Source organism: Muntiacus reevesi, chromosome 17 (genome assembly GCF_963930625.1).
Source record: "Muntiacus reevesi chromosome 17, mMunRee1.1, whole genome shotgun sequence".
NCBI lineage: Eukaryota > Metazoa > Chordata > Mammalia > Artiodactyla > Cervidae > Muntiacus > Muntiacus reevesi.
In genome coordinates this window covers 43,782,636-43,801,175 of record NC_089265.1, presented here as the reverse complement: position 1 = coordinate 43,801,175, position 18,540 = coordinate 43,782,636, and the positions used below count along the sequence as shown (strand labels likewise).

At 42.1% G+C, this 18,540-nt stretch overlaps 1 protein-coding gene across 10 annotated transcripts in view; it reads left to right on the top strand.

Moving 5' to 3' along the window:
• The window catches only part of TRPM3 (transient receptor potential cation channel subfamily M member 3), a 283,598-nt gene that overhangs the window by 221,478 nt on the left and 43,580 nt on the right, over positions 1 to 18,540 (top strand). For 5 of the 10 annotated variants that reach the window (XM_065907659.1, XM_065907657.1, XM_065907654.1 and 2 more), the window contains one exon: positions 4,591 to 4,765. In XM_065907659.1, coding sequence (XP_065763731.1) covers positions 4,591 to 4,765 — 175 coding nt within the window. Of the gene's footprint in view, positions 1 to 4,590; positions 4,802 to 18,540 lie in introns of all 10 variants that reach the window. The other 5 variants (XM_065907658.1, XM_065907655.1, XM_065907656.1 and 2 more) reach the window with 1 other exon arrangement.

Sequence of the window (18,540 nt, the reverse complement as noted above, 5' to 3'; positions counted from 1 at the left end):
GAGATGCAGTTTAGTCATTTCCAAGTAGTTATAATAAATGCAAATCTCATAACTTTGCAGTGATAATTAGAAATAACACATGTTAAGTGACCAACTGTGTCTGATTCACAGTAGGAAGTTGATAAACTGTATCTTTTATCATTGTTAAAGTACAATGGAAAAACTGAGCATACGTATTTGCTCCATTCCTAATCCTTTTGAACAAAAGCTTGGTGTTTGTAATACCAGCATTGTTTACGGAGAATATCACAAAGCCCATTCTATAGTGGAAAAACTTGAATTCAGCAGTGAAAGCAAAAGCCACTCAGTTGTGTCCGACTCTCTGCAACCGCATGGACTATACAGTCCATGGAATTCTCCAGGCAAGAATACCAAAGTGGCTAGCCTTTCCCTTCTCCAGGGTATCTTCCCAACCCAGGGATCAAGCCCAGGTCTACTGCATTGCAGGCAGTTTCTTTACCAGTTGAGCCACAAGGGAAGCCAAGAATACTGGAGTGGGCCGCTTATTTATTTTTTAATTGGAGGATCATTAATGAATTCAGTACGCTTGAGTTAATTAACCTCCAATTAAAAAAAAAAAGCTTTAGTTACTTACCCAAAACTGAATCCCAGTTCCTTTCAGAGGTTTTTGACTAGAAAACAAATCTGTATCTTATTATATAACATTGCCTCTTATGTCATTGTGCTGTAGTATTGAATTTGAGATGGTGGTGAAAATTTCCACATCTAAAAGCAGAGTCTCCACCTCGCCTATGGGAGAGGTTTAGGAGACAGGATCTGTTGGTTCTCCACACAGTTTATGTATAACAACATGTAGATGTATGAATTTTCTGGACAGAGGGGACAAGGTTCTATGAAATTGTCAAATATATTTTCAAATGTACCCAATGAAAGTGAAGAACAGCTGCAAAATTAAGCCAAGTTTTCTTGACCTTGACACTATTGCTGCTTTGGACTAGATAATTCTTTGTTGGGGGTGGGGTGGGCTGTCCTTTGCATCAGAGCGTCTTAGCAGCATCCTTGGCCTCTACCCCCTGGGTGCCAGTGATATGCGTGTGCATGAGCACATGCACATGTGTGTATGCACATACACATACACACACAACAACAACAAAAGCATGTCCAGATATTGCTATATGTTCCCTGCAGAGCAAGTTACCGTCTGTTGAGAACCACTGTATTATGCAAATACATTATCTGATGTTTGGTTTTCCCTAATTGATCATTACCTTATTTCAGTAAATAGAATTAGGAAGGACTCAAACCAGGTGTAATACTCTTAAGAGGTTGGGTCACATGTAAATACTTGAAATAACTAGTCACTCTAATGCCCCACGTTTATTTTAAAATTCATCTCTGTCTTTTTTAATAATGACATAATTATTTCCCCAGTTTTGATAAGAATGAACCCTTACCGTGGAGTGAGCAAGAGAGATGTACTGCATTTTTCTACATTCTAACTTATTCTTAACTAGTTAGTGAGATCATTCATAAGTAGAAAATGAGTATTTGGGGGGACTTTGTTGTCTTTCTAGGGCTTTTAAGATAACTAGTTCAGTAACTGAGCCACTGATCCAGAAGATAGGTAAACTATGTCTATAGAATTATGAGTGAGCCAGGTGGACTGCCAGAGTGGAAGCTTAACAAAACATGCCTAGATGTGATTATCCCAAAAGCCCTTATTTAATATTAAGCAGTGAAGTAACTTACCTGGTCCAGGCACAGCTGAAGGCAGCTAAGGTACTTGGACTCAACACTGGTTACAGTATGATTCCAACTGATCTTCAGCTCTAGAATCAGCTAATAGGGCATATTCCACTTCTCAGTGGTTCTCTAAAGCCTAGTCCTAAGTTCACTTATGTAATGTGGATAAAAACAACAAAAATAGGTATTTACTATGCACCAAATACCATGTCAAACATGTCAATCATCATTACAACCCCATGAAATAGGCTTTAGTTTATTCATCTCACAATTAACAGACTAAAACTGAGCAAGAAACAAAGGCTTCACATTCCTCTTTCACTCCACAGCATGATCTTTTTTTTCAATTCTAATAATAATAATACATTAACTTTTACCAAGAACTACCCACATTGTGTTTCACACATTATATCATTTAATCCTTACAAAAATAATATGCATCATTACTGTTATGATTATTATCCCTACTTTACAAATTAAAAGAAAAAAACCGAGACCAAGCAACATGCCCAAGATCACCTAGTTGTTCTTGCTAGCAGAGCCAAGGTGAGGACTCAGATATTCTGACACCTGAGGACATGCTTAACCACTGCAGTATATGCTCTCCTCTATACAACCCAGCCAAAAGATATTTAAAAGAATGAGAGACGATCAGCACTCTTTGTATTGAACCAATTTGGACAATTTTGGTTTAAAAGCAGAAGCCAGACCCGGTTCTCACTCATAATGTCTTGTTTCTGCAGTTCACTCCAACAGATATCAGTATTTATATGGAAGCGATGGCGCCTTTGAAATATGTGAAGTTAAGTGTTTGAGAACAGTGTGTGTTTGATTGTTTTGACCCTTTGAATAGGTATTGCGATCAAGCTGAATGGAAACAGTCCTGAGAAATTAGATTAGAACAGTTGCTGTATTTACTGGCTGAATTTTCTTGGATCAAACTAGGTCCTAAATCTCATAAGTAAACACCTTCCTCTCCCCACCCACCTTTTAATCAGTCTAAATAAACATAACAGAAAGGACCCCTTTGTGCTTTTTCATTAATAGAACTTTTTGTAAATAAATGATGAAAGAATTTTGCAAGATAAGAGAGAGAGGGGATGAGAAACGGACCCATGTTTCCTATAAAACTGCTGACTTGCTCATTTTAAGAGAGTTCTGAGGCTACTAAGTTGTGAAAAGAATAACTCACTAGCATATATTTTTAAGGACAGTGAACAGATATGAATGAACATCAAATTTTGAGATATTTAGTTTCAAAGTCAGACAGTACTTGAGAGGTTTTGAAGTTGCCTTGCAAGTTGATTAATTAACTTAAAATGTATTGAGCCCCTAGTGTCCTGAGGCCTACAGGAAGGCTGTAATGTTTTAATTCCAGTAACTGGCACCATGGAATGTATCCTTGCAAAATGAAATTTAAAACTAATTTAAAGCCTTCATTGCCGCTGATAAAATTATCATCAGTCTTTCTTTGTGGATGGGCATTCCTTCAGGAAATTTGATATCCAAGAGAAGACAGTCTTTTGTATTAGGTGGTTTTATGCAAGGGATAGAAACCAGTCTCCTACTAACTTAAACCCAGGAGGGATGACTTGATTTACAGCAAGGCATGATGAAGCTACTGCACCCAGGCCCCCAGCCACCATCACAACTCACTGTCTCCTTCCCTGGAATACCTGCCTCATTCACTCTGATCTGTTTCCCTACTGGGAAACAGCCTTGGACACTCAGAATTCACTTTATTACAGAGATAGCAAGGGAACTTCTCTCACCACTTCAGTTTAAAAAAATCCAAAGAAAAGATTCTGGTTGGCCTATCCTGTGTCACATCCCTACCTCCTGTCACTGTTGCCAGACAGCAAGTTACCGTGATTAACCCAGCCTGGAAAAGACACCTACATTTAGGGCCAAAATGGGTGGGAAAAACAAAAAACTGTTTCTGAAAGAAGGAGGCAATGGGTTCTGGCCAGGCAAAATAATAGTTATTGCATCCTCATCTATTTTCGGTGATAAAAGGAAAGTAATTTGGCATATGAGAAACAGATCCCAGATAACATGTATCATGAAAACAAGCAAAAAAGAAAGAAAGAAAGAGGAACAAGAGATAGCATTGTACTTGAATGGAGTCCAGTACAAGTCAAGAATTTTATGAACTTGTCAAGAGGAAAATCCAGCATTTCAACAGCAAGCACAGAAATAGGCCATTAGGCTACCTGATTCTAATTCCTACACAAAACACCCTCTATAACTGATAGAATACAATGCAGAAGAAAGAGCAGAAAGAGTGGTTCTCTGAGAGACTGGTTTGTGGTAGAAAAGTGTGCAATGAGGTGGGGCCACAAGAGTAAGGCAGTTTAAGATGGATATTTGGGTTGTCTGAGTCTTGTTTACAAATAATTATTCTCATGGGCTTTTCAGCTCTTGATAAGCCTTTCAGAAGTTGGAGAATTTACAGCATGGCAATAGTTGTCAAAATAATTCAACTATCCCAGTTCCAACTTTGCTAAGAAGAAAGAGACCCAGCAAGGACCTTTGTCTTTCCCAGGACCAGAAAAAATGTTAGCAATGCATTCACAGGCTCAAGCTTCTGTGTCATATGACTCTAATGCCTAGTCACGACTAGGTCCCACAGAAAACAATGGAAGATGACGGGGTTCCATTGTACATGTGCTTTCTGTTTTTAAATGATTTTCTTAGTGACTGATAAGAGTTGTTGGACATTGGTTTCAGTAGACCAAGTGGTTACCTGATCACAGCTCCCTATCTCAACATCCCTTATCAGCAGTCTCAAAAGTGAACCAAGTTTTCCATCAGTGTCAGCATCACAGGAATACTCAGTCATTCTGGTTTTCTTTTGTTTCTCCCTCTGCTTCCCCCTGCTTACAGATGATAGACATGATGTACTTTGTCATCATTATGCTGGTGGTGCTCATGAGTTTTGGGGTCGCCAGGCAAGCCATTCTCTTTCCCAATGAGGAGCCATCATGGAAACTGGCCAAGAACATCTTCTACATGCCCTACTGGATGATTTATGGGGAAGTGTTTGCAGACCAGATAGACCGTAAGCAAGTTTATGATTCTCATACACCAAAGTCAGGTATTTAACTTTAATTGGGTCATATCTTTTCCAAGTTCATTTGTTTGTTCTCAATAAATGGCTCAAGATAGAGGACTGGTTCCTAGCTTGCTATCTTGGAGGAAAAAAACAATTATAGAAGGTGAATATACAATTTTAGCAAAGTAGTCCTTGGGTGTTTTTTCAGGTATGTCCTTCCTGTGACATCTGGTGTGCCAAATTTGACCAAGAATGAACCATTTTATAAGATCTAAATTCCTTGGGGATTCAAAATCCTGGGACCATGTGTTGAATATTTCAATATTAAAAGTATATTATATCATTAACCCCCATCCCTATCCTAGCCTTTAAAAAATAAATTCCTTGGGTTTGACTTCAGAACAAATAAACAATTCTCAATTTCGCCATCAGAATTCAAGAGTGAGGGCAAACATCTGCATGGTGTTTTCCTTGCACTGGAAACTATTCTCCAGCTTCTTTTCCCACTGTCTTAAATTATGTGCTATTGAGACTCAAAAGAAGCTAGTATTCATTGCCTGGAAGTATGGAAAATGCCTTAGGTTATGAACTGAGTTGCTTGCTTATAAATGCCAGAAAAAAAAAAATAGTATCTATATCATGAAGTGACTCATTGTGGGGAGTGAGTGCCAGCAGGCCCCTGATGCTTCATGCCCTAATAGATGTTGATTCTCTGTAATAAACACCCTTCTTGTACAGGGCTTGAAGATAGTTGTATCCTATGAGTCTGTTCCAGCATTTTATTTGGACCAAATGTCAGGGCACACCAAGCACTGGGAAATTATTTGGGAAGAAAGCTTCAGAAAAGAAGTATCTTTCATTGTGGAGGAGTTGAATCCCAGGAGCAACCATTTCTCATCTTCCCTGAGGAGTTTAGCTCTAGAAATAACATCCTTCCAACATTGTTGAATTAACATTTTTCTAACATTTTTTGCTGACAGACCAGCCATCTGAGCTCTGGACTGTGGACACAGATTAGAGTTATATAACTGATAGTATAGCTTATTAAGAACAGGAGCAAAAACTAGTCGGCATCCCCCAACACCCACCCCAGCCAGTTTTAGGTAGGACTAAGACTAGGAAGATAAGGACAAATGACCTAAAACAGTGAGTCCTACAGGCCTGTGAAGAGTATGTGTACAAAGCCACAGAACACACTAGTCTGTCATTCTCTCCTCCATGATGAGTTTTGAACAAATACTCTTTTCTTCTCAAAATGAGTTATCTGAGGCAAGAAGGTTTTTTTGGAACACCTAATTGGAACAAATACCCATTGCGTGAGACTTAGCCAACTCACTGAACAAAAATTCTAACTGCATCTCCCAGTTGGAATATCTTTGACAATATGCAGCTTTCACCAAGACAGCTTTCCAGGGACTGGGAAAAACTCTTTTGAATTCATTCTTTCAAATGGTCCCTGAAGGCAACATAACACTTGAAAGCCCACCTGTGATCATTCTTCTCAGAAATTAAATGCACTATTTTTCCCCAACAATTTGCTTTTCCACTTACATTATTTTGCTTTTCCTCTCTCTCCTTTCTTCCCCTAAATGAGATTAAGCCCCATAGGTCTGTTGACAATGCGACATTTTGGGATGGGAGAAAGAGGGAGGTAATAGGTGTGCTTTATGAGTGGGATTCTGTCCGTCCATCTACAAGTGGCCATTTATTGATGTTGTACTATGAATGGAGCCTAGTGCAACAAACACCACCATTTGGCTGAATCAGAGGATCTATTATTGTTATTTTAAAGAAGGGCTGATTGTAGTTTAGAACTTGAAAAAACCCTGGAGATGGAAGTGTGGTGTTTTGTGTGAGTGAAGTATGAAAATAGAATGTGCCACAGTGTTGATTAGACCTGTGATGCCCTATGTGTGTGAGAATAAATTTCTACCCTGTATCCTACATACCCCAGTATGTAGCCAACCCAGCCTTGGATGGATGCAACCTTCATGACTCCCTTACCGCAACTACTTACCTTTTGTTTCCATGTTCTGAGATTGGCTGCAGTAGCAGCCGCTGTTCTAAGCTAAATCAGCCAGTTGATTGTCTAGAGTGCTAAAGAGTATTTGTCCTTTCTCAAATGGGTATAGAAGGCTGCCTCCAAATCTGTCATTAAATTTGGCCTGTGTCATTGAATATCCCTGTCCTCTAAATGATTTGATTTGCATGTTGTGGCACTGAGTGGGCCCAAGAGAGATTGGGTGACAGCCCCACCCTGTCACCCAGAACCGCCCAGGAGACGCGGTACCGAGCTGTTTGAGAAAGGTACGAATCGTTTATGCTGCCCTGCGGCGTCTTGCCTCCCCTCTGTGCCGTGTCCAGGTTGGTTTGTGAAGCATGTGTTCAGGCTAACTGGGTCCCACATCCACCTGGACTGCCAGGGCCCACCAGCCCCGTCCTGTGGACCTGCCCTATGGGGGCCTCTGCAAGGGCTGCTCATTCTTGCTCACCTTCTCAGAGGGACTCATCGGTAACATAATGCACGCGCTCCGTGTCTAACTCCTTGTTTTTAGCTGTGAAAGTGCTGAAGCCATTTCATATTGCAGAAATAATCTTTCTTCATTAGAGTGAATGTATTACATGTCGTTGTATAATGGGGGCCACAGGGTCAGGGGGAGGTTATTAACATCTGTCCCATGCCTCAGAAGGGAGGACAACTTTAAGTGCCCTCACTTCTGGGAAACAGGATTACCCAACTACAGATTTTTAAAATACATTTCATTTTTTTCTTGTAGTTTGTCCTAAACCCAGATAATATCAATAAGGCCAAAAAAAGCTAGAATGACACTTCTAAGGTTACTTTCCAAATGTTCTTAAAGACTAAAAGGAAAAAGAGGGGGGAAAAAAAGAATGTAAATTCCCAAAATGACTTTTCACCTCTAAGCCAGGTTGGATGAACACAAATGATAGCCCAGCCTTAATCTCAATTTATCTTTAATTTAGCAGTTGAAACATTTGCTTTGGTGTTGAGAGCAGAAGTGAGTGTAAGAACATGATTGGAAACAGCAGATAATAAAACTCAGGAAAGGAGAGTGACAATCTGCTCTGTCTAGACAGCTTTGCCAAACACCCTCATTAACTGATGGGGGTTGAACTTGCCGTCATTGTCTGATTGGTTGGTTCCTGGTTGGTTTTTTTTTTTAATAGCCCTAAATCATCTCAGGTGTCTATGTTTTATATAGTAGCTCTCTAAGACCCAATCTATGGGCTACCATGAGGGAATTTGGACTCTGGGTTGCTAAAAGTATTGCTACCGAATGATGGCATCTTTCTGGGCCTCTCATTAAATGAACCCTGTTGCGTGGCTTCTGAGAGCTGGTCAGGATCCCACTGGAGCCTGAGGGGAGAAAAACCACTTAAGAGAAGAGAAGGTGCAGAATAAATTTTCAGCACATTCGTTCCAAGGCTGGGGCAAAGCTAAAATTAGATGGATTCTAGCCATCTGAGAAATCTGGTTCTACGTTTTGGTGTGTGAGGTTCTTGGAAATACACCTTTATTGGCAGAGAAAATGGGGTGTCTCTGGCTTCCTCAAGTCTCTGAATGAATGAGACTTCCCTTTATTTACAGGGCATCCTTGTGTTGCGTGCTGTACACACAGATTCTCCAGGCTGTACCAGGGCAGGGGGAAAATGAGTCATGCTCTTGAATGCATTAAATCAGTATAAATTTAGTCCTTCTTTCTGTCTCTCTGAGTATTTTCACAAGTTTGGTTAGTAATGCGAAAGCAGAATGTCCAAAACTTACTTTCTACCATGACAACTTATTGTTTGGTCGTTTCTAGTCACCTCAAATTAACTATCCAACCTACTTAATGCATAGATCACGTTTTTTTTCTTTTATTGCCTAAGGCCTTTCCATCTGAAGTTAATAGGTTATCTGGAGTAAGAGGGATTTTTGTGCTATCGTTTTGGTTTGGTTTTGCTCATTTATTTATTTACTATTTAAAAAAAAAGCCTCTGTAGGCTTGTTGTCTGTGTGGTATTGACTGGATTTAAAGTGTTGCTTTTGTCATGAAACAAGGAGCATGTATATGCATGTACAGTTCAAACATTCTCCTGTATTACTTTTCTGTCGCAAATTATTCGTTGCTCATTTCAGGTGTGGAAATTAGGATAGCACAAGGCCAGTCTCTAAAATATGCCTGCTGTGGCGAAGCTCAGAATGGCGAGAACAGAGAGGGTGGTTATTGTTAAAGTTTCACTCCAGTTCTGGAAACTCGGGGCTGTGCGTCTGTTTGGTATTGGGGACTGACCTTGACTAATGAATTCAGAGCATGCTAACGCCTGACAGCTATAGCATGGGGAGTGTTGCCTGACCAAAGAAAGGATTTTGGAAGAGACAAACTTGAGCCAAAGCCAACTTTTGGGGAAGGGGGGAATTGTCTTGCTGGCTTTTGCTTTTACAAATTGCTAAGGAAGCAAGCCAGTATGAGGCACCATCCCCATTTTCCATCCCTGAAAGTCACCTTACACTCCAGAGAATCCCCACCCGACTTGTTTACTAATACAAACTGAGGCTTAGCAGTCTTACAACCAGCGGAACTATCTGCAGACAGGCCGTTGTGATGAAATTCCGTTCACATTATGGCCAGCATTTGTTCCACTGTCATCAGACTGATTTTAGCCTTTGCCCACAGCTCAGGCTCCATTTTTAATTTGTTCATTCTTGATTCAGTGGAATCCACTGTATCCATTCAATGGACATTTATTTTATTCCTACTGTGAACTGAGCATCTAGATACAGAGATGCATGTGACAGACACAATGTCCTCAAGGAGTTTGCAGTCCAGGAGAGGCAGACTGACATGGTCAATATACCTGGGGATGGAGCCCCAAAGAGCAAGTAGCCAGTTCTTCCTAAGGTGAAAGGAGGGGCACAATAGAGGAACCCTTGCAGAGTGGGAAGGTTGAATTGAGCCCTGAAATATAAGTAGATATTTGCTAGGCAGATGGGAGCAGGGGGGTGTGAAGGAGAAGAATGACATTCCAAACTGAGACCTAACATGGAAAGTTCCAGGCTCAGCAGGTAATTTAATATGGCAGATGCAGGGTGAGAGGCAGGAGGCAGGAAGCAGGACAGATGGGTCTGAAGAGAGACCCAGGAGCGTCGATTTTAGAGGAGCTGTGCCTCATGCTCAGGGTAGTACCATGCTCTGATATAAGTCTTAGTTGAAGCTATCAAGCAAAATGTAAAGGGTCCATAAAAGGGATGGAGATGGGAGCTGGGAGGACTTTAGCTAATATAGCAGCAGTTGGGATGGAGAAGATAGGCAGCAGGAAACTTCAGGAAAGTCAATTCAGAAGGACCAGGGCAGAGTCAGATGGTGCAAAAGGTGGTAGTGCAGGAAGCAGATGAGAATTTAAGGTGGAGGAGTTGAAGTTCACTAGAGAATTTGCATTTCAATGGGGAGTGCAAAAATCAATTAAAGTGATTTAAGAGTAAATGAGTAGCAAGGCAAAGCATTTACCAGGGAAAAGTGAGGAAGAGAAGTGTTTTATATATATGGGGGAGTGGTGTCAATGAAGTGAGGCTTGGCAAAGAAAAAGTATTGTTTTGTAATCACCTCTTGGGAAAGTCACTGACTCAGTACCTATCAAAGAATCGCTTAGGGCCACCTCTTTGCATAGTTCAGTTGTCTGTTTTCTCAGTCAAAACTCAGCAGCCCAGATCAGGAAAAACAAATAGCTGGATTAAGTCAAGATTGAAGCTTTGTTTTGCCAATATAGCAAAAATAAAGGGGCCTAGGGATTTTGAAGAAGCTTGCAAGGATTCTTAAAGTTATGCATTATGAACTCTAAGATGGAGGGTGAAGAAAATAAAGGTACAATATTGGTAAGTACATCCAAATTAAAAAGAGTAATCGAAGGACTAGACTTCTAGCCTGAACACCAAGTATTCTGAGAACTAAGGTTCCTCAGAGTAGTGACGATAAGATGCTGTGGTCAGAGAATGGCAAACTGGTACTAAGGTGGGACATTTAGGATAATGATAAAATCTAAGAGTGGCTATAAGAATGGGTTCCAGGATACACTGGAATTGAGGTCCTGCATAGCAAAGCTAGCTTCTTCTGTGTTTGTCACTACAGGTACTGAAGTGTCCATACTAATGACACAAGATGGAGTAGACAGGAGACTTTGAGCAGGATGACCTGAAACTCAAGGGAGCAAGGGCTTTTTGCACAAAAGTGAAAATCAGTGGTTTAGAAGAGGCAAAGTATCAGTGAGAATGCAGACAGGACTTATGGGAACCTCACTGGCAGATGAGCAGAAATGTGTGATTTCCATTTGAGAAGGTTACAGGGAGGTGTCTTCCTGCAAAAGCATTTTAGCTAAGGCAAGAAAATGTGGTATAAGAAAGCAGGAGTCTGTGTTCAGTGGTAAGGGTCTTCCAGAAAGCTCTGGGGAAAGGGAGAAATAGAAAAATTCAGTGGGCAGAAAGCCCAACATCTTATGAAGACAATAGCATAAAGCAGGATAGTTAAGCGGAAGAGTTTGCATTGCAAAAAATAGAGATTGTGGGTAAGAAATGGTTGTGAGAATAATATTTCCAGTTTGAGGCAGCTGGAGACTAGAGCCTGGTAGCATAAGAGGCAGATGAGGATGATGAGATCTAGTCTCATAGATATACAAGAGTGACCATGGCTCAGGTTTCCAAGATTGTGTTGGAGACAGATTATTCTGGTGTGCAAGGAGTGGGTATGGCCCCTAGGCCGCAGGTGCAGATGCTGCCAGAAAAATCAACTGTATTTTTATTACAATTCTGCTTATTTCTATTTTACATACCTACCCTCTTACACTAGAGGGAAATTATGACCTCAGGATCACCCCTCTTTACTTTTCCTGAGGTAGATAAATGTGGGGATGGGTCAGGTTGTAGTTTTGAGTCATCGTCTACACATGTCCACACAGTTTGCTGCTAAAATGTCCATTATACTCATCACTGTGCAAATCTAGTTGATTTTTGAGGTCTTCCCACAGCCTCAAATCCTAGACACTTTCTCCCTCTGGGACTCTGCTACCCCAACTGAGCTGCCAGGAAGACCATGTAACCTGAACCTACGAAGCACTTGCAAACTGGCATCCACTCTGAAACAGCCTCACATGTGTGCATAGACACACATTTCTCTCCTTTTTCCCTCCAGTCTTGTTCCTGCCAGAGCACTTTCACCTGTTTCCTAGATTCTCCTTTCTGTTGCCCATTCTGTTATATACATATACATTACATATACATATTGGAAAAGGGCATGGCAGCCTACTCCAGTATTCTTGCCTCGAGAATCCCAAGGACAGAATAGCCTGACAGGCTACAGTCCATAGGGTTACAAAGAGTCAGACATAACTGAAGCAACTCAGCATGCATACCTATATATATATATATACATATAATATACATGCTTGAAAGTGCAGACAGCTTATACATCTGAACCACAAAAGCAACCAGAGACTTGAAGGCTGTCTCTGGGTTGTGCCTTGCAACCCTTCCTTCCCTGATTCAGAGCCAATACCTGCTTGCAAGGCAAGCAGGAAAAATGGGTATTTCAGAATGCTATCCCCCACATTTAACCATCTTGTAAGGAAAAACAGGATGCCCCAAAGAAAAATAAACTTCTTGGCGCCAGGCATGCTAGCTGTAATCTCTGTGTTTCAAAGGGAGGGTTGTGTGTGAAGGGGTCATAATCTACGTCATAATAAATCATCTCACAATATTGCTGTGGGATTTCCCAAGTTCTCAACATGGTAGTAGGTCTTATAAGTTCTTTTAGACTAACCCTGTCCTAGAATCTTCTGTGATAGTGGAACTGATATAGACCTGCACTTTTCATCACATGTGGCTAGTGGGCCCTTGACATGTGGCCAGTGTGAAGGAAGTTTTAATTTAAAGGGCTGTGTGTTGCTAATGGCCACCCTACTGGACAGCGCAGTTCTAGTATATGAAAGTCCTACAGAACACCAGCTCTGTGAGAGCCGGGAATACATCTGCCTTCTTCCCTGCTGTAGCCTCAGCATCTCAAACTGTGTCTGGCACACACACAAAAAAATAGCTCAGAAAATAGTTGATGCATGAAATAAACCCCTTAATGTAAGGACTAGAAAAAGAGTAAGGTTGTTCTCTGCTTTACACAGTTTCAAAAAGAAGATTTCAATGAATCATAATGGAATTTGAAATGTTTCGATTGAGAGGTTGAAAAAGTTACATTTTATTAAAAAAGAATGTAAAATTTGGGTGAATTAAATGTAGTGATCATGGATTCATACTTCAAACACACACACACACACAGAAAGTAAACTCAGCTGGGATCCTACAGTTGATAACTTCCTGCAATGTAGCTGAATATGTATTCAAGAAGAGAATTGCAGCCACATTTAAGAAGTATTTGTTGAACAAGTCATCTTTCTAGACTCTGTGCAGAGATGGAATGTTGGATAGCAGAAGAGAGGACAGAGGGGGCAAGACCAGAAGAAAGGGGGGAAGGACGGGAGGGCAGTCAGGCCACTTGTTGTTGGCAGCCCCTGACAAAGGAAGACAGAACTGTGTGAGCCTAGCGGTGGGACCAGATGAGGCCGGAGCAGAACCCCTGCCAATTATGCGCTGTACCACACTGGAGGTGGTTGCCATGTATCCCGTAACAACGGCCCTTTCCACAGGCGCAGCGTTCCGACCAAACGCACCGAGGCAGATGGCTGGTTTCTACTCAAAGCAGAGCAGAGCACATCCTGTCTGATAACGTGGCCAGATTTTAACTGATGTTTATTAACAACAACAGAAAATTAGACTGACCTCCACACAGGTTAGCTATTAGCAGACAGTCCCAGCAAGATTCACATGTTAATTGTTTTTTCTCAAATGTGACAAGATAAACCTGCAGCCTCAGTAAGGAAGCGAGGAGGGGGGAAGAAAGGTGCTCAAGATCTTTTACAAGATACTGTCCAGTGGAGCATAGAGCTTCCTGCCATTAGATTTCAGACTCTGTCTGGCAGGTGACGTTTGACTGAATTGCTTGGCATTCAGCCAGATATTTGGTGTCTAGAATATCAGGCCTGAAGTTAAGATGAGGACATGCTTCGCAGAAGACCCCTATAATTTAAGGTCAGACGCAGAATTTTGAGTCTTTGCCACGATGACACACTCAGTTCAAGTAGATGACATCCGCTGATGAGTTAAAACTAGAGGGGGCTACTTCTTGATCTGGCTCATCATTATGTTTTAGCAAGATGTCATTGTCACAGTGTAATACAAAAAGGAATAAAGCAGACATCCTGCCACCACATTTCCATATTCTACTTAGAATGGGTTCATTCATTCAGTGACATTTACTGAGCACTTCTGTGGGCCACATACATTAATGCCTTGGCTTTGAAAAATGTCTAATGGGGATGACTGACAAGTAAACAAATCAATACATATTTCCATGGAGATGATGTTTAAGGACTTGGCTCAAAGGAAAGAAAATACTTTCATTTGAGGTGGGCGGGTGTGAGTGGGATGTGAAGCAGAGAAAAACAAGGGAGGGCAAAGTACAGCCAGAGAAATTCTCCTGGAGGTTAACAGTTAAGCTGGATCATAAAGGGTATTAAGAGTTTCCCAGACAGATCATAAGAGGGCATTCCAGACAGAGAGACCATTGTGCACGCAGCTCGGGAGAGATGGCGAGGCATCCACGAAGAGAGCAGAGCAGTGAGACGCCCTCCCTGGACCAGTCAGTTAGGGTTAGTGACCCCTACGAGGTGCTCCCGAGCCTCCCCTACCTACCCTGGCTTAATGTATGACACCATATTGGTTTTTTCTTCTTTCTTATGTGTATCTCCCCACTGGCTCTATGAATGTTGAGAGGGTGAAGGCCATGATTCGTGTGTATCTTTTCCACCATATTTGAGTGAGTGAATGGAGAAGAGGCTAGAAAGGCAGATTGTAAAGCCTTTGTATGTTAGGCCAAGAAATTTGAATCTTTTCTGATGGGAAATGCACAGTTTACCTCGTGTGGAGCTCGTTTCTAAGTTAAAGCTCCAGTTTATGGAATTTGCACATTGTGAGTGTCAAGTGGTGATACTGTGGTTGGAAAGTACACAACCATGATACCTATTTCAGGGAAGTTAGATGAGCCATAGGAAAACCTTTTGTTCCAAACTGTGTTTTAAAAAAGAAGTAGCAAAGAGTCAAAATATCATCCCCTGAGTAGGTTAAATCTACTGACTCTTCTGTTGGTGTGAAATATTTGAATCTTTCATCTTAACTGCCCCCCCCCCCCAAAGTAGCTGAAATCAGCATTCAGGGGAGGAAAGTTAAAGTGGGGGAGGTAATGAAACAGATGACTCCAGCGGGAAAGGCAGACTTGGAGCAGCCAGAGGGCTTCATGAGGCGGCTCCGTGCCTGGAGGGCAGAGAAAGTGAGATGGGTGTGGGGACATTCAGAAAGAGAGGTGGTGGCAAAAACAGCTATGCCTACCTTGCAGTTTTGCCAAGGGCCCTGGCAGTTGCCCAGCTTGCCTCCAAAAAGCCTTCTATGCTGTCTGCAATAAATTGCTGATGCCTGAATTTAAATATCAGGTCTACTTGAAGTTCTAAAAAGCCTCAGGCTCCCCTAGTTCAGGTTGAGGTGCTGGAGTTCCCCACTCTAGCTTCTCCAGTTCAGTCGGGTTTCTTCTCGTCTACAACCTGGCTCTCCCTGCGAGAGGATTAGCAGGTACACAGGAGAGGAAGGAAGAGAGAGAAAAGGAGTCGCATGCATTCAGGTACCGCCCTCTCTCACCTTCTCCTTTAGTTCATCCTTCGTTTATCTTCAGGTCCATTAAATGTCTACTTCCCAGGAAACTCAAGGTTCAAACAGCTCCAGGAAAGCCAACAGAAGCTAGAATACCCTCAGAGAAGTTTTTTTGTGGCCACAGAATCTCCCACCGTTCAGTCTGCACCACTGGTTCTCAACCAGGAACAAGTCACCCCCACCCCACTCTCGCCCCAGGAGACAGTTAGCGCCGCTTGGACGTGTCCTTGTGTGTCACAACTCAAAAGACGCTACTGGCATCTAGTGGTAGAGGCCAGGGATGCTACTACCCAGGACAGCCTCCTAACCAAAAAAAATCATCCAGCCCAAAATGTCGGTAGTGCTGAGGCTGAGGAAACCTTGTCTATCAGAACTCAAAATTCATCTTGTTATTGTTGCTTCTCAAAAATGGTACAAGGTAGCTAGTTGCCATCAACATCTGCAAAGTCCTAAAGGACGTATCTGAGAAGATCCCAGGTCCTCACATCCTGATGCCAGGAACATAGTGTTCTAGGCCTCCATCTGCCGTCCCTTATAGGGTTTCTCAACATCACTCTGCGCTCTGCTCACTCATTTGATCTTCAGACCAAAGACCAAGTTCGGACATCATGCAATTACGGTGTCAGAGTAGTCAGCATGATAAGGCACATTTAGCAAGGCCCCATCTCCTGTTCTTGGGGACCAGTTTTGAATGGAATAAATCTAGCTATCACTGCAATGAAGAATGAGGAAAACCCAGAGGCCTTACCCGTGGTTCACAATTCACTAAATATTTTGCTGATCCAGGTAGAGACTAACAAACTTCAAAACTTTGTATCTGAGTTTGTATCTGAGAGATGCCAGTGGTTTTTTCAATAGGAAAGCAACATCCTGCATGACTAGAGAAAGTGGCCTGAGTGACCTTGGAAGTCCTGTGAAATTGTCCAGTTCAACCAGTCCAGCTCATCATCTGGGATGAAGGAGGAAGGAGAACCATACTCCCCATGAGCAGACTGAGTAGGTACAGCTACTGGCCAACTTAACACCACGGGACCGAATCCAAAACCATTTTAAAATATTTGCTGCAGCCAGTGATTCTCTCCTGAGTAGACCACAGGATCCAGCTTTACAAAATCACAGTCCTTGAAGCAAAGGAATGGAGTCTGTGGTGCGCCCTTTTTAATATTCTGAACAAGGGCTTTATAAGTAAAATGCCACTGTGAACTGAGTGTGCGCCAGGAAAGCCAGTTGCTGACAAGAACTTCAAAGTCAAGGATGCCACCTGAGGAACGTAGCGTTCAACAGCCAGAGGAACTGTGTATGGCGTGTGCGGTTCTATCATACAGCGGGTACTTGAATATACAGGGCAGGGACACCTCCATCAAACAGGCCAGGCACTAAAAGATGAGATTCTTTTCAGTGGATTTAAGATTATACAACCTGTCAGGAGTCTACATGAGAGAACCAAGTGCCGAAAATGTCACTGCTCTTTGAAAATTGTACAGCAGTTGCATTTAAGCAGATTGTGCCAAATATAAGGATGCCTGAGTTCTTTATTAGCTGTCAAGTGTATTACAAAGGCTGTGTCATGAAATTCATGGGTTTTCTTCTGGCATTTCCAGGCAAAGGGAAGTCAATTAACATTTGCTGAGATCCTGTTACGATGGCTGGCACCAGACCAGGCTCGGGATATTCTGAAACCTGCTGAATTCTCATTTACTCTCAGTGTATAGAAAGAGTGGAGATTAAGTAAATTCCTTATGGTGCACAGCCGGATTGGTAGAGGCATTGGAACCCAGGCCTGTCTAACTCCTAAGTCCGTGCTCTCATCTCTATATTGTAACAGAAGGCTGCTTCCATTTGATTCCACAGCTCTCTTTTCTCCTCCACACCTCGCTCCACTGACTGGACCATAGTTGTGCATTTATTTACCTAGAAACTACTTATCAAGTGCCCTGCTTGGCCCTGGAGAGAAAGTGGTGCACAAGAGAGGTCTCTTCTTTCCCTTAATGGGAATTACATTCTCCTGAGGGCAGGTGAGAGGTAGATAGTAAACAAATAAACACTTTGGGGATAGCAATAGGTCCCATAAAGAGAAGGTCATGGAGTCATTGGGGTGAGGATTCAGGGTACAATTTCGAATAGAATGGGAAAGACCTTGAAGAGATGTTTGTACTGAAATATGAATGATGAAAACCCAGGTGGCAAGAACTGGGGAAAGAACATTCCAAACAGAGGGAGCAGAAACGACAAAAGCCATGATGTGGTAGGAATGATCTAGTTGTGTTTAACTCGAATCAGAAAGAATGCCTGTGTGACTGGAGATTAAGATGTAAAGCAGCTCAAGTTTGTATAATACATTTTGGTGGAAATCCTGGGTTCGAATGTGTGATTTAATTCTAGGTTGTTGTTCAATTGCTAAGTCCTGTCCGACCTTTTGCGATCCCATGCACTGCAGCATGCCAGGCTTCCCTGTCCTTCACTATCGCCCTGAGTTTACTCACACTCATGTCCATTGAGCCAGTGATGCCATCCAACCATCTCATCCTCTTTCGCTCTCTTCTCCTCCTGCCCTCAGTCTTTCCCAGCATCAGGATCTTTTCCAGTGAGTCTGTTCTTCGCATTAGGTGGCCAAAGTATTGAAGCTTCAGCTTCAGCATCAGTCCTTCCAAAGAATATTCAGGACTGATTTCCTTTAGGATTGACTGGTTGGATCTCCTTGCAGTCCAAGGGACTCTCAAGAGTCTTCTCCAACACCCCAGTTCCAAAGCATCAATTCTTCAGCGCTCAGTCTTCTTTATGGTCCAGCTCTCACATCCACACATGCCTGTTGGAAAAACCATAGCTTTAACTATATGGACCTTTGTCGCAAAGTGATGTCTCTGCTTTTTAAAACACTGTCTAGGATTCACATATACCTGTTCTTCCAAGGAGCAAGCGTCTTTAATTTCATGGCTGCAGTCACTGTCTGCATTGATTTCGGAGCCCAGGAAAATGAAAT